Here is a 17,733-nt window from a genome sequence, read left to right on the forward strand (position 1 = left end):
TTTGGAGAAATGTAGCATTACTTGATGGGTGCCAACAGTATTTGAGTCCAAATAGCTGATAAAAACATCACAATAATCCACACCACTCCAGTTGAGGCCATGGGTTTGTAAGTTTGTGATAAACAAACCCACCAATAAGACAATTAATAATCTAGAGTGTTTTTTAATTCTGGCTAAAATACAAGTACACGATCTATAATATTGCTTTCTCTAGTGAAAATTGGTATTTTCTGAATCAGGAGAGAAATATGCAATGATGAATTTGTTTGTTACAAACATACAGCTTTTCAATTAATTGACATTAGAAATTACAGTCGTGTTGATTACTATTATATTTTTTTAAACGATTTGGACTCTCATTCTGATGGCACCCATTCACTACAAAGGATCCATTGGTGAGTAAGACATGTAATGCTACCTTTCTCCAAATCCGTTCAGATGAGGAAACAACCTCATCTACATTTTGGTTGACCTGGAAGCGGGTACATTTTCAGCAAATTTTCATTTTTAAGAGTTAAATGATAGCATAGGTATGTAATCTAAAGATAAAAATAAAAAAAATAAAAAAATATTAAGGCTTTAAAATATAAAGTTGTGTTCTCTTGACAAAGGCAAACAAACAACCTTCAGGTTTAATAGTCCAGAACACAACTGATTTTTTAAACAAGGTCTCCCTGGATAGACCAGCATCTGACAACAGACTGAACAAGGTTGTACGATAAAGCCTGTGTTCAGGCAAAAGTGATGAGAAAATGTCTAAGATGTCTGTACGCTTAACAATGGCAAAGACTTTGATCAGTCAGAATGAGTCTTTTTGTAAATGAACGAGCTTTTCCCTCTCTGTTGACTCCACAAAAGATCCTGATGAGTTCAGGTTGGTCTTTCTTCTTAATATAGAAACTGAATCTTTGCACGTCACTTCAAGAGAAATTGGGCCTGGAACTTGAAGTGTTTAAAAAAAAAAAAAAAAAAAGGCAACCAAGCCATTTTCAGATGGAAATGGCATTATTAGTGGTAATTGTTATTGCTTATACTTTTGGTTTACTGTAGATAACTGAACAGAACCATAACCATTTGTATGAAACGTCTAATCAAACTTCTAAGCATAGGTGGAAATCCAGTGGGGAAATCCCATTTGAAGGTTGTCCCCCCTAAAAATATAATTTAAAAAAACATGCTGTGCATTGCAAATAACAATGTTTTATTCTCTAAATAATTGTGTAAGCAGTAAAACAACAGAAACAGGGCAAAAATGCATTTCAAGTTTAGAAACCTTTTGAGTCACCCCCTCCCTGCTTCACAGTGCTTTGGTCCAAATGCCTGCTTTCCTCTTTAACATCACCTACACACATACCCACACACACACACACACACACACACACACACACACGTGTCCGGTGAAAGAGAACAAAGTCAATGGTTGTGGAACTCCAGGAAGTAAGCCTGTCAAGGCTATTTTATTCACTTAAACATTGGATGAAGTGATTATTTTCTCTTTAGTACAGATGATGCCAATGGATTTTTCTATGAGTCTGCTATGTTAGCAATAATAACGTTACCTGCTTGAGGGAAAGGGTTGCCAGGTTTTCTTAACAAAACCCGCCCAATTGCTACACAAAACTAGCCCATGCTATCCACATTTCAAGGGGGTCCCCCAGTAAAAATCTAATTCCAGGGGCTAAAATACATGTTATTGGGGTCACTTCAACCCATGGACATGAAAAACACCTCACAGCAACAGTAAAGTAGCCCAATTCCACAGGAAAACCGTGGACTTGGCAACACTGTAACGTAGAGTAATAGGCTTGTTTGAGATGAGCTAACCCTACATCCCAATGTTCATACAATCCATCCCTAAATAGTGTGTGAGATCAGAATTAGTGTGTCCTAAAGTATGTTGAAAAGAGTATGCCAAAAGTCCCCAGCTGGTCTACAATTTCAGGTCTATTTTTGAAGTGTGGATAGGTGCACACTCTAATGGCTAATATTACCCACAATCCATTGCACTTTGATGATTTATTCACTTAAGAACTACAAACGCGAATAAAAAGCATTAAAAAACTACAAACATGGCGGATGCACATGACCGACGGTTAAGCAGAGAGGTTTAGATAAAGGGGTTTGAGTTACTAATAATCAACATTTAACCTGATAAAAAAAATAAATGAAAAAATTGTATTTAATGTTATCTGTTATATTTCACCTGCAACAACAATGTGAACTTTTATAAACATCCATTTGTTCATTAAATTTTAAATGCATCATTATGCTGAAAATTTGAGAGTTCTCTGCATGAAGACCCACGGCTCGCAGATCAACTACTACTTCTTTTTTCTCCAAAATGGTAGGAAGTTAAATGAAATGAAATGTGGAGGATGTTAATTGTGACAAGATGACTGACAGGCCAGTTTACAGTGTAACTGAGCGCTCTTTTAAAGATGCAACTGTGTGACGATGTAGTATGTCCCAAAGCTTGCCTAATCTTCTACTACACATTCGAAAGTGTGTACTTTTTCTTCACCAAAAAAAAATACATACTTTAAAGGCATAGTATAAGTAGGCACATTGGGGAGGCAGCATGTACCTGCATAAAACCGATGACCGGTTAACACCACGAGATGCATGCTGGTTAGAAAAGTGTCGGAGTTACGTCCCACTTGCTCTGGGGTAAAGGAAGGCCTCCCGTAGGGAATCCATGCGTTTTTGTAGGTGCAATAGTAGTAAGCCATTCCTCTGTATATACATATCCTTACAAGTACAATTTTAGCTGTATTATTTGTGTCCCCTTCAAAAATTACTCTTGAAAAATGTTATGTTTATTGTCCCCCCCTACTGTCAGATGAAATTTACGCCCCTGCTTCTAAGTGATTTTTTGTGTGGATTGTCTGGTATGCAATATTTCACCACTTCAACAAGCATTGCTCAGAAGACTGGCCCTAGATGCATAAAACCAGGCCCAGATTTTAAAGGCATTGATGTCATGTCAAATATGTGTCTTTGTCATACACAATCATCTGGGAGCTCGTCCCACCCGAATGGTGTTGCGTTCTCCCACCATCTGCTGGAGGAAGGTCACCGTTATTTTTCCTAGAAAAACATCTTGAATATGCGTGTTTGCAGTATTAAATAATCTTCTCTATGGCCAACGCCACTGGCCTAATTACATGCCATTGACACAATTCTCTCTTCTCCCAAAGCATCTATTCCACACCAGCAGAAAGTTACACGGTTTATCTTGTACTTCACTAGTGTCTGTATTGTGTGATGTATCCGTCTGCTGGTCTTTCAATGGAGGTTTTAAATGCATCTGAAGTTTATAAATCTATAAAAGAACTTATGTTAATTCCTCCATGTTTGTAAATTGGAAAAAATGATCAATAATACTACAATGTGATACACCTGCACAAAAGGCATGAATGAGGCACTTACAATGAAAGTAAACAGGACCAATTCATGGAGATTTTTAAAGCAGAAATGTAAAGCGTATACATTCATGTATTAGCTAAAAACTGTGTATTATTTGAACTGTACAAATGATAAGCAACATTAAAATAGAACATACTTGAACAAAAGGCAAAACGGAAGTGAAACAGACCAATTCTGGACATTTTAAAAGCATCAATATGAATCTTCTAATAATAAGAAGAAATTATAATTCTCAGAGTATTATTTGAGTTGTAAAGCTGTTTAAAGCATCGTTTTTGCAGTCATTTTACATTGTCATAGAAACGACTTACTAAAATTAGATCTACTTTCACACAGGAAAGGTCAGTTAGTGAGTTTTTTCACATAAAATGATGTTAACACGCATTGTTTACATCTTGATGGTTGTACTACTGAAACAGAGAGTATCTGATGTTTACAGATTGGCACGCATTCACTTCCATTATAAGTGCCTCACTGTAAGAAAATACTGTAAGAAATACATTGAGATTCATTTTTGTAGTATTCAACATTAGATCATAAATCCATATATTGTATATTCCTTTAGTAATACAGTTCCAAGGCAGTGTGTAATGGACCGGTTTTGCTCGAGCCTGACTGAACGTATTTTCCACCTCCGTCCAACACAACCGAAGACAAAAACAACAACAGTTTGAATTTCAAGTAAATGAATACGCTCTGGGGATCAATTCTGGATCTCTGTGACAAAGCACACGCTCTGGGGCATTGAACAAGACACTAAAGCCTACAGCCACATAGTGATTACTGCACAGAAAGCCCTTTCTCTGGCAGCCTCTATGACTCCAGGCTCTTAAAGCATGGCTTTTGTTTTTGTATCCTGCTGTTGAGTAATTCCACGCGAGCAGGCGACACCTCTTTAATTTGCGTATGCATCTCTAATTCCAAAACAAATACTTTGCTCGTCTTCATATTCTCCACAGTGAAAATACGCAAACTGTGGGCAAATATGGAATGCAAACAGTTCATACACAATGTATTACAGTGAAACGCTTTTATACAGCACTACATGGCACTGAAATTAAAGCGGAATTCAAAAGTCTAGCATTTTTAGCAGACCGTGGACGTTTATTTATTTTGCAGACGCTGTATTTTAGATTCCAAAGCTAATTCTGTGATAAAACACACAGCATGAGGCTGCATACTGCGTGGACTCCCTTGACTAAGAATATTTTTCACTTAAAAGAAAAGAAGATCTCATTTTTTATTCATTTTTATCTAAGTTTGCCTGGATCAGTTAATTTATTCAAAAACTCATTAATTAGTAAATGAAATTGACTCATGAAATTACTTGACATAGCATGAATGAGCATGTTTATCATTTCTCAATTAAAATTCATATGGAATTTGATTATTATTAATAGTTAAAGGGAACAATTAAGACTAATCCAACCAACATTTTTGCCTTTTAAGGTTAGTTTAGATAAAATGCTAAATTTGGTGCAACTACCCAAAAAGATTTATTTTATATGATTTATTGATTTCATGTTTTTTTTTATATATATATATATATATATATATATATATATATATATATATATATATATATATATACACACACACACACACACATATATACATACACGCACACACTCACATATATATTTTTTTTAAAACTTGGCATTGAATCAGAATGTTGTTTGACGGATTAGAACAAATTTAAACCATAAAGCAAATTACTGTAGGACATAAGTGCTATGCTGCAATGTAACATCAGCATTTTTGTTACAATATTAAAAGCAAAAGGTCCTCGGCTGGTATTCAGCTGCACTGTAAACTGGAGCAACAAACCTGCATGTGCATGACTATAATGTGTGCATCTCAAGGTATCAAACACAATAGAACATCGAATGAAAGACTCGTGCGTTTAAGAAAATGAAATCTCTTTTTATAAGGCTATCCGAGACGCACGAGTCCCTGCAGTGTAGAGAGCAGAGGCGAAATTAACTGCAGTAGCATTCACTTCATGACAGATGGCCAAGCGTTTTTGTGCACAGATCTAAAGGATAGGAACACACATCATAATTAATTATTTACTAAATATGTTTTTCTCATGCGGATTATCAAAGTAAGCCAGCCAATGTGAAAAGCAGTGAGAAACTGTTTCATAAAAACCACAATCTTGCTGGCGTGGTCTCCAGCGCCTGTGTTTGTCATGTTAACATTCAAGGCAGCTGTCTTTGACATCTCGTGCACTTGTAGTCGTGACTTAATAATGGATCAAAGAGGGTTCTGCGCCCTGATTGGCCGAGGGTAAGCCCACTTCAAAATGGCAATCACAACATCAGCCTAAACTATATCATTCTGTCTGAAGGGAACCTTGCAGTTCTGTCCGGCTGATTGCAATCAGTCACTGTGGTAAGCACATTAAAAACCATCATAATCCCAAATAGCTGCCTAGAGGGATGTCAGATGGATCTGCTTTACAAATTAGGTGGCACTTGTGCTCCACTTGCTTAGTGAGTGGAAGACTGCAGAATATAATGCTCTGCGCTGCTAAAGCATTTTCAGTTTTCATGATTAATCGAATGTGGAGCCGAAAGGTGCATTTCAACCTTTAGGTCTAGACAAAATTGCCAAAATAGCTTGAAGTTACACTGCATAACATGCAAAAGCGTTCACAGCTCTCTTAGGGAATTGTTTCCAGATTTGCGACCAGCCAAGAGACAGTCTGTGTCTAATAAATATGTAGCGTTATTACAACGAGGAGGACTAATGGTAGATGTATCAAAACAGCTCGCTGTATTACAGGGATAGATCATACAAAATGAATCCTCATGCTGATATTAAACCTGTAAGACGTTCTTTCTTAGGTGGAACACAAAAGGAGATGTTTAGCAGATTGTTCACGCTGCTTTATTCCATACAATGCAAGTAAATAGTGATCTTTGGTTCATCTTTGTCTCCTAACCTATTGCAACGTGCTGAATTTGACTATGATTATATTCATGAATTTCATAAACGAGAGGACTGTCAATAAAAAAAAACTTTAATTTCTTTCCACAGCCATGCAGTGCCAAAAATGTTTAATTATGAACTGTAATTCTTCTCCAAAAAAACTAGTTTATGGAATAGGCCATTTTTATTACTTCACAGTCGACATCTGCTGTTTGAGCACACAGAGATAAACAAGTAAATAGCAATAATTTCGAATACCTCTAGAAATGTGAGACTGAGACGCAGGTTAAGAAACTTAACTACAGGCAGATGGGCAAAGTTTTCCTTGTGCTTTTCACACAAATTGTTCAATTGTTAAAGATAAAATGTTTTAACTGATGCAGATAGAAATCCACTGAATGCCATCAATGAAATGTACATGTACAAGATGTGCCACTTCTTCCCTTTTTAATCTAAACTGTGCTCCAGGCAACATTATTATCACTAGGGTTAGCTGACTAAAAGTATGAAATATTGGGGCGTTTTTTGCATTTTAAATTCTAAATGACAATTTGAAATTCAGCTTTCTTACTGAAGTTAGATTACTAACTAGAAACTAAAACCGAACAAAAACTGAAATAAAAATAAATTAAACCTAAACAGCAGCTAAAAAAAGAAAAGAAAATCCTAAAATTTAAATAAAAAGAAAATCCAAGATTCTTTTTTAAATAAATCTAACAAAAAAAAAATATATTTATAAAAAATATTTTTTGATACAGAGTTACATAATATAATAGTAATAATACTTAGATAACATTGCTGGACAAGGATAAAATAAATCTAAATAAAATACACTAAAATACGTTGTTTGATATCTGAAATTCAATGTTTTATAAATTGGTAATTCATTCACATAATGTATAACATAATAATAAAATATAAAATATAGATTTTCTACCAAAATAATTTTCTTTAACAAAATTCTTGTTATCTGAATGCCATGTAGAAAATATCCAATCTTAGCATAAAAATGTTTCACATTTCTCACGTGCATTTCTCAGTCTAGATGGAATGATGTTTAATGGATAAACATTATGCACAGTTGGCTAGATTAAGGGATGACACATCTTACCCCACTCATGTGTATTCTTCATAGATGTAAAGGAAAGTGAGATCATAAGAGATGAGAGACGGTGATGAAATATTGAAAAACACAGATGAAAGAAAATGACTTATTTAAAATGACTAAATGCAAGATGAAATACCAAATCTATCTCACATCTCCAAGGAAAATGCCGACCATTATAACAGAATAATGACTGCCACAGATAAATTACACTTCAAAGCCAAATAAGTTAAACCCCCGAGGCTACAGAAATCTGCTCAGAGTCATGTTCGTGTTAATCAGCTGGCAAATCCATTTGTGCAAACTGAACATGTTATATAACCAATTATTGCACTTCACAACTGAAAAATAATGAGATTATATTGCTGATATTTTAAAACCGTCAACGCATCAAAAGTGTCTCGGAAAACCGAAGGTCACAGCATGGGACTGGTCAATGCACTGAGAGCGAAGTAGTGTGGCGGCACAGGATTATGAGAACACTAAACCAAATATCTGCCTCAGAAGATTAAATGAAAACATGAAAGACGACTGCTAAAATAAGACGCCAAAAGATGTGCTTTATTCCAAATCAAACGTGATGCTACGCATAAATGTGACTTTATGAAGGCAGCCTAGTTGACTATTTAGCTTGATATTTATATAACTGTCAGAAGTGGGTCATTATGACAAGCCGGGCATCAAAGTCCCTGTAACCACCAATCCACAAAAGATATTCCTGGACATCCACCAACACACAAAGCAAGATGGACTGAGACTAAAAAAAAAACATTGGCCAATAAAATCTCACAGCATATGACGCACATGCATCTAATACTATTATGTATTGTATCACATGCATATAATATAATAACTATTACCTACTGTATTTGTTCATGTAATGTCAATTATTACACTTAAAGAGATTCCAATAAAAATAAAAATTCATTTCAAATCTGTATGACTGGATAGTTCACCGAAAAAAATCCAAACAGTTAACGGTAGCCATTGACTTCCATAGTATTTTGTTTCCATACTATGGAAGTCAAAGGGAACCAAAAACTGTTTGGTTACTCGCATTCTTCAAAATATCTTCTTATGTGTTCAGCTGAAGAAAAGAAAGTCTTGCAAGTTTGGAGCAGCTTGAGGGTAAGAAAATAATGACAGAAATTTTTTTTTAATACAATGAAAGTCAATGAGGTACTGATTTCATCATTTACTCTCTGTTCCAAAACCTGGATCACAAAACAAGGTTTTTTTTTTGTCTAAACAATAAAAGTCAATGAGGTTCAGTGTTGTTTTGGATCCCATTTACTTTCATTGTATAGGCAAAAAGTGTTATTTTCTTTCAAATATCTTCTTTGGTGTTTCAGGTTTGGAACAACAAAATTTACTCACCAATCCAAAACCTGTACAATGCTGTTACAGCCCTTAAGGACTTTGTTTCTTTCTTTCATGGAAAACAAAGGAAGACATTTTGAAAACTATATCGTATTTTTTGGTTTATACAATGAGGTCAGTGAGATTCTGTACGTTTTCTTTTTTGGGCCCCAATGGCTATTATTGCATGGACAAAAACTGTTAATTTGTGCAATATATCTTCATTTTTACTCATCATTTCAAAACCGTTCCAAGTTTCTTTCTTTTGTGGAACACAAAAGATGATATTTTGAGGAAATATATTAGTGGGTTTTTTTCTATACAAAAAAAAAAAAAAGTCAGTGAGGTTCGGTGTTGTTTTGGACCCCATTGACTTTCATTGTATAAACATAATTTACTCACCAATCCATAATTTTTTGGGGGGGTCAAGCATCTCTTTGAATATGTGTTTTTGCATTAGTAGCATAATCAAGTTATACAACTGCTACAAAAAGCATCAGTGGAATAGGTTGTTTTAGATAAACAAGGGAATTTTGTAATGAAATCAGGTATAAATCCCAAATACAGAGATCTCAATGCTTATTAAATAGGTTTCAACAACCAACCCACAAGTTGGCGTGCTTACTATGAAAAAATTCTGTGTCTCTAACAGCAGACCATCCTTGCATTCAAATGACCTACTCTTTCTATCATTAAAATAAATGTATTATTAGGGGCCAAGCACCGAAGGTGCGAAGGCACCTATTGTGTTTGTTGGCGTTATTATTCTTCTTCTTCCACCCCAAGTCTATGGTAGCCCATAGAACCGATTGCGGGAAAGTTGTATAATTTGGCACACTAATAGAGGACTGTCTGAACATTAACCGTAGCAAATTTGAAGTCTCTAACTCAAACTCTCTAGCGCCACCAATTGTCTAAACTTTCAAAAACTTGATGCTAATAACTCTTGAACCGTAAGCCACAAAATGAAAATTCTTTTTTCCTGTGATTCCTTGGCTCATGCCGAGTCGAATGGACACCGAAATTCAAAAATCGCAAGGCTTAGTTTTTTCGCTATCGTCAATTGTTCGTAAAACCTACTTTTTCGAACTCGTCCTAGGCCGTTGCACCGATTGTCACGAAAATTGAATCAGATAATCTTCAGACCATGCTGGCAAAAAGTTATGGAATTCAAGTTGATTTCTCAAACCGTTTCCGAATAGCTCATGAACGAATTCTTCGAAAAGCACGCAAACGTGAATGTGAGGCTATATCTCCGCAACGGTTTGGCCTATTGAGACCAATCTTGGTGGGTCTTATAACAACCATTACCTGGGACTACCTGCAGTGTTTCGGCGCTGTGCCCCCTAGTGGTCAGGAGATATGAAAAATGCATGTTTTTGCTCATAACTTCTGAACGGTTTTGCCAAAAATCACAAAAGTGGTGTCTTTAGATTCAGTGCATCATTCCGAGTCGAATGATACCGAATTTTGGGCGTCGGCCATTTTGAATTTAGTTGTAAATTGCTGTATCTTAACAATGAAGTTCCGTATCGTTTCGCAAATAATTACAAAAATGTCCGGCTCCATGCCCTGAATGTACACAAAAAAATTGGGGGCAGCGCCACCTTGTGGTCAATAGTTATAACGATTTTTTCGAAAAATGCTAATAACTTTTGCATACATTAGCCTATTGTAACAAAGCTGATGTTGATAGATTCCTTGGGTCATGCCGAGAACACCGATACCCCATTTGTCAACTTTGGCAAAATTTCCTGTCCGCCATTTTGATTCATGTTGAAAACCTACTTTTTCGAACTCCTCCTAGACCGTTGCTCAGATTTTCACCAAATTTGATTTGGATCATCTTCAGACCATGCTGGCAAAAAGTTATGGAATTTGTGTCGATACACGTAACCGTTTTCAATTAGCGTACCAACGAATTTGCTGGAAAGATGCCAAACTGCATCTGAGGCTGTATCTCTGCAAAGGTTGGAGATATTTACACAAAACTTAATATGTGACATTGTCACATCACATTGACCACGCCACATCATTTTGGTCACAGCGCCACCTATTGGTCAAGAGTAATAAACCAATCAATAACCGCTAATTATTACATTTCCAATAATGCTAATAACTTTTGATTGCATTAGCCTATTATCATGAAACATGTCTCAAAATGTTCCTTGGGACATGCCGACAACATACATACCAATTATGTCATATTAAGCAAAACTTCCTGTCCGCCATTTTGATTCATGTTGAAAACCTTTTTTTTTAAACTCATCCTCAACCGTTTGTCTGATTTTCACCAAAATTGAATCAGATCATCTTCAGACAGTGCTGACAAAAAGTTATGGATTTCGTGTCAATAGACGAAACCGTTTTTGTACAGCGCTGCTTCAGATGTCAGGCATCTTCACAAAATGAGTCTGAGGCTATATCTCTGCAAAGCTTTGTTGTAATTAAGCCAAACTTGTGTGTGCCATTGTCTAACATGGAGAATAGGCTCACAGACACTCACACACAGAAATGAAATGGTTCAACTATTATATGAATAATCAATAAGCATGATTACACACACACACACACACACACACACACAGAGAGAAGTACATGCCCACACATTTTGTTGTATGTAGATATTTGAAATAAATTATAGGTGACACACAACTCACAGAAAGACTTCTTTTCTTACATTTCTATGTCAGGTTTCATTGCATTCATATTCTGACATAATAGTAAACATTTGATATACATGTATGAATAAATTGTTGAACTTTCACTCAATGTGATCTTAAATGCTTGAACAGTAATATTAAATAATAGTAATATATATTTTTCTAGATGAATCAATCATCGAGACAATGAACTGTAATGTTTTAGTCTTTAGTGAGCCCATTAGTGGTCTTCCAGTGACATCTAGTGGTCGTAAATGCAATTTATCATACAACACTGTCTCTTTAACCTTTATAACTGTTATATGTTGTCTTAATTTCATTCCAAAGAAGCATACGCAATTTATGTATAATTTCACAGTCTAGATAATAGTACTGCACTGATTTTAAATAACCTAGATATGGCTGACGGTAAAAGAATAGAACAGAATTACAGACACACACAAACATGAAATGTTTAAACTAGTATATTAATACTCAATAAGCATGCTTAAACCCACACACAGATGCACACATTTTGTTATATATATAGATAATTAAAATAAATGATGGTTGATAAAACCTATTGCAAGTCTTCTGTTTTTATGGGCTTCTATGTCATTGTTCAGGTTTCATTGCAATCATAATCTGGCATAATTATAAACATTAGATATATCTGTATGAATAAATTGGTAAACTTTGACTCAATGTGATCTGAAATGCTTGAACAGTAATATTAAATAATAGTAATATACATTTTTTCTAGATGAATCCCTCAACAAGCCCATAAACTGTAATGTTTTAGTCTTTAGTGAGCTCATTAGTGGTCTTCCGTTGACATCTAGTGGTTATAATTGCAATTTTTTATTCAACACTGGGTTTTGAAGCTTTATAAATATTACAGTGTTCTTTTTTACCTAATCTCTGTTAAATTTTGCATGATTGTTTAGAAAAAATACAGATCTAATGCATGTGTGATTATATTACCCCTTTTTTTTTTGCAGTTTAATGCCATTCACAACAGAAATCTTTTGTTTTTTAGGCCTGTTTCACTGTTATAGCACCAGCTATTTTCTGATCTTAATGAAACTTTGCATGCTTGGTGGGTCATCTTTCACATGTTATAACCAAGTTTCATAAAGTTTTGAGTTTTTGTTTCAGTTTTATAGGCTTTAGGTTACATGTGGCCACGGCCCTTTCCTAAATGACCTCTTATAGCTAACCAAAGGACAAAATGCAACATATTTTTGAAAATTATTGATCTAGAGAGTCCAGAGAATATTATTGCAGTGGTTTGATCAAGACTGAACAAAAAACCAGGTGACCCAAAACATTCAAATTCGTGGACCAATTTTACGAAAAAGGCTATAACTCGGGAACAAAATGAGATATCTTCACCAAACTCAGAACTCATATGCATGAACAAAAACTTTAGTCAAATTATTTTTTTTTTCCATATCTGCCACTTGGTGGCGCTACAGGATGAAAAAAAATCAAATGGCTATAACTAAGCAACCGTTGATCCAATCAACTTGAAAATTGATATGGCCCAATGTGGCACAAGTGCTCTATGAGGAATTTCACTTATCTTAAAAAACATGGCCGCCATTGGCCAAACAACTTTAAGCACCTATTTGACAAGGTTAATGGAAGTCGATCGGAACGAAACTCGGTGGGCATGTTCGACTCATTGCCCTAAAGGTCTGTAAGTATTTTGAAAGAAATTGCCCACAACATTGTCACCTCCCACAGAACACAACAAAGCGATTTGATTACAGCGCCACCTATTTTCCAAAAATGATAATGCATCATTTTACTGGAGTTTTACTGGCTGTTTCAATTACACTCTTCCAATAATTGCTTTTCTTACTCGTTGCATTTGGTCTGATGCTCCATGCCATGCTTAGCTCCTCGCTGTGGAACTTTTATTAACGATTTTCAGCCATTTCAATTACAATCATGCAATTATTAATTTCATTATTCATTGTTGCATTTGGTCTGATGCTACATATGCTTAGCTCCTGATGTTGCCGCTGGAATGCTTGGCCCCGTGATTGCTGCTTGCAGCTATATTTACACTATAGTTTATTACACACGTTTCCCAAACCCTGATCTTCAGCAGCCAGTCAATGTTTACTCAGTCAGTCAACTGATCTGCATCTCCCTAGACACAACCATTGCTTGCATCAAGATATTTTTTGCTTTCACTTGGGAGTTTGGGATGTTCGCCAAAGCGCTGGCCCGAGGGCTGAAGTTTGCTTCAAACAAGGACAAAAAACACTGGAAATGTATAAGCAATGTTGAAAACTCAGCACTCAGCACCTGAAGACAGCTGAAGGTCCTCAAATTTTATCACTGTAAGCCAACATCTGTGTGAGAGATAACATCACTCCTCGCATTCACATGGGCACTTCCCATCTCCTGCTCCCCACTGAAATCCATTGTTTTTAAGAGCTGCCACCTTATGGCAAGCCATTTTAACATTCATTCCTGAACACTACTGGTATGTATTCCAATAATCACTTGCATCTTTTCCAATATCATAGTTGTTACTTAGTATATAGCTTTACTAGTATTATAGACGCTGTTCTTTATCTCTATTGTTATTAAAACATTGCTAATATTACTAGTTACAGATTTTTTATTTCCACCTGAGAAATGACAGAAGTCGATAGTGTGTGGGACTATTTTTTTTCACAAATGACATTTAAACATTGCCGTAAAAACTGCTGCTAAAGAGCGAATACACAGCTTTAAACTATTTTAATGCACGACGTGAAGACAAGACTGACACGAAGCTGTGGAGCATTCTGCTTACTTCAGAACAGAGATGAAATAGTGCGGTAAGATCACAAGATGATTTTCTCAGGCCACATGTAAAATCATATGATTAATATAAAATTATTAAAATGAATACACATGGATGACAATTGATTACAATAATAATTCAGCTTATTCCCCTCAATATTATATTAAGAGTTTCCCCTGTGGGGTTAATAGAGTTAATAGTCTTATATGAATAATATTTCATTAACATTGATATTCATTATCCCTTATCCAGTATTATTCATGAGTCAAAAACCAACAAGATTTTTTTTTTTTTCACCATGTTTCCAATTTTCTGCCTCAGGTCCAAAAAGAAATTTAAAGAATGTACACACTGAAAACACTAAATACTTTTATGTTCTATTTTCATTAGTTATTTTCAAAAGGGAAATACTATGTGTATTTACAGAGCAGAGGTCGCCTTTTTAATTCCAATTGGAGAGATGGACTTTTGTTTGTCTTTATCATTATTATGTTGTTCTATATTATTGGTTACTGTGTAACTTCTGTTTCAAAAGGCAGCAATAAAAGTTTTCATGTGACTTTAATAATTTTGTGAAATTAATAAATGCATAATAATTATTGTCATAATCGTAAAACCGTGATTATTTCTCAGACAAAAGAGCATGTCTTCGACAACACCGCTATCTCTTTGCACTTATAGCATGACAAATAATTAATTGCACTTGAAGCTTCTGTACATTTTTTTAAATGAAACACCCAGAACTTTATATGGCTTCATAATGAAAATTAACTATATGTTTGTAGATTAAATTCTGTAGGGGGGACGTTGGATGGCGCTGCATGGGAACGTAATGATGTGCCATTAATTGATTTATGTACTATAACATAAAACAACAACATGAAAGGAAAATTCTAAGAGCAACTCATGTAAACACCTTAATCATAATATAGTCTTATTTAGAATAAGGTAAATAATTAGATTACTGATGTCCATGTAAACGTAGTCAATGTTAAAACGGCTTGCCATAGTCATCGTGTAATTTACGAGCTCAATGAAATTGCCTTCTAATATTCCCCCAGTTCGCCCATGGCAGACCCGCGGGCCAAAATATCTCCGACACGGGGCGGAACAAACCTCGCCCCCTCGCGCATGATACCGCGGTGCTTGGAATCCAAACAAAGCTCAGATTTCATTCACATGTTTCTGTGGCACATTTAGTAAGTTCTGTTGCCGGGAGCGACAATGGAACGTTCGCGGCGGCTTCGATCGATAAACACAGCGATCACGCGCGGGATCTGAACTGCACCTTTGTGTGTAAACAGGATTTCTGTGAGAACAATGTGCAGACAGCAGCCCCAGACAGCGGAGGGGTCGCTCTCTCGCTCTCTCTCACTCGTTCACACGGAGAGACCGTGGCGCGCTGATGTTTATCCTCACCTTGCTTTACGCACTTCAGCCGGAACGGGTCTTTGCAGTGCTTGATCACGGCCAGCACATCCCTGATGGTGAGCCCGGCCACCGATGTATCGTTGACCTCTAAGAGCAGCTCGTCCTGGGACAGCTTGCCGCTTTGGATGGCCACCTTGCCCTGCTTCACCTCCCCAAAATAAGGGAAATTGCCGTTCTCGGCGCCCCCTTTCAAGTCGAACCCCAGCTCGCCCTCCTTATTCCTGGTGAGCACCGCTTCGTGGACTTTGTTCGTCCAGTGGTTCTTCTTCTTCAGACTCTTTGACATCGCTGACAATTGACGACTCGCCTACCAGTGTGCGGCTGCTGGATGGGACCTCATCCCTACCCCGGTGTGGCGTATCGCGAGTCCCGAGGCGCGCTCAGATCCTCCGCGGCTGGCCGCTGCTCGTAGTGTCCATGTTGCATGCAGTGGAGTTGCGCTGAGAGCTGCAGCAGCAGTACGCAACTGTATGGAGGAGCGCGCTCGCTTACTCGCTGACTGCCAAGTGACCCGGATGTGATGTCTAGGAGGAGGCAGGAATGCTTGTGCAAGACGAGCATGCATTCCTCAAAACGGGATTCACGTAAAAGTGTGTCTTGGACGAAAAGGGAAGGAACACGGAGAGTTGGCTCAAACGGAGCGATTATGGTGTTTTCGATTCCCAAGTACATAGATTTATAAGAAAGACGTGCAAAGTATAATTTGACCCTTTTTGTTTGTTTGTTTTACAAAAAATCTTGTTGTTCATTGTAAGTTTTATTTCCAAGTTTGTAGAATCGATCGAATCCAAGATTTGATTCAAGACAAATACATAGATTTATAAGAAAAACTTGCAAATTATAATTTGAACCTCTTTTGTTTTTGTTTGTTTTACAAAATATCATGCTGTTGGATTGCAAGTTTTTTTTTATTTACAAGTTTGTTGAATCGATCGATCCAAGACAAATATACTTTTTAATATCTAAGAAAAATAATTTGATCCTATGTTTTGTTTTTTAAAACAAAACTTGTTTGATTGCAAGATTTTTGATTTCCAAGTTTGTAAAATCGATCAAGTCGAATCCAAGATTTGATTCAAGACAAATATATAGATTTATAAGAAAAACGTGCAAAGTATAATTTGATCCTATGTGACTTTTTTTTTTTAAACAAAGCTTCGTGGAATCTATCAAGTCGAATCCAAGATTGAATTCAAGACAGATATATCTGGATTCATAAGAAAAAAATTGCATGTTGATACTTTGTGTTTTCTATGTTATAAAGTAATTATATTTTAATAATAAGACTGGTAGTAAGCTTCACATTTTGTTAAAGACATAAAACTAAGTCTATTCTTTTATGTTTTAACAAAATGTGTTCAGCCACTGACTCCTAAATTAAACTATTATGTTTGGTATTATGATTGACAACATCTTCACATTTTCTATAAAAACACTACGTTATTTGAGGGTATTTATACAAAATCTGTATAAATTAAGTATTATATATATATATATATATATATATATATATATATATATATATATATATATATATTTTTTTTTTTTTTTTTTAATATTTATATTATTATTTTTTACCAAGATCTGTTGAGTGACTCACTTGCATGCACAGATTCTCACTAGACGCCACCTACTGGTGTACTGACAGTGCCACTATACGAATCTCTGAAAGAATCAAAAAATAAAATAATGAAAGATTCGAGTTATTTGGATCAATATTCGCTACTTCTTTTCTGTGATGTGTAATCAAGGTAATGAACAAAGTCCATATTATGTTTTACGCTTGGACATGTGGGACCTTTGAGGAAGCTACTCTCAATTTGCATCCCACTCTTCCGATCAGGGGCGCTGCACAAGATCCCTTGAAAATATATATTCCAGACTTTTCAAGGGCCCCCTCTTCCTTTGGGGCACTGGTAATCAGTACCTACTGGTTTTACCCCCAGTCCGACGCCCGTGCTTTCGATTAAAGAATCGGTTCTTTAAAGGATTTACTCATAACCAGCTAGTACAAAAGCGCATTTAGAATA

The 17,733-nt window shown here is 36.0% G+C and overlaps 1 protein-coding gene across 5 annotated transcripts in view; it reads right to left on the minus strand.

Moving 5' to 3' along the window:
* magi2b (membrane associated guanylate kinase, WW and PDZ domain containing 2b) overlaps positions 1–16,204 on the minus strand; it is a 78,065-nt gene extending 61,861 nt beyond the window's left edge. For all 5 annotated transcript variants that reach the window (XM_052598189.1, XM_052598186.1, XM_052598188.1 and 2 more), the window contains exon 1: positions 15,692–16,204. In XM_052598189.1, coding sequence (XP_052454149.1) covers positions 15,692–15,989 — 298 coding nt within the window. In that variant the 5' untranslated portion in view covers positions 15,990–16,204. The remainder of the gene's footprint in view (positions 1–15,691) is intronic.
* Positions 16,205–17,733: the final 1,529 nt, after the last annotated feature.

Source organism: Carassius gibelio, chromosome B25 (genome assembly GCF_023724105.1).
Source record: "Carassius gibelio isolate Cgi1373 ecotype wild population from Czech Republic chromosome B25, carGib1.2-hapl.c, whole genome shotgun sequence".
In the NCBI taxonomy this organism is placed as follows: Eukaryota; Metazoa; Chordata; class Actinopteri; order Cypriniformes; family Cyprinidae; genus Carassius; species Carassius gibelio.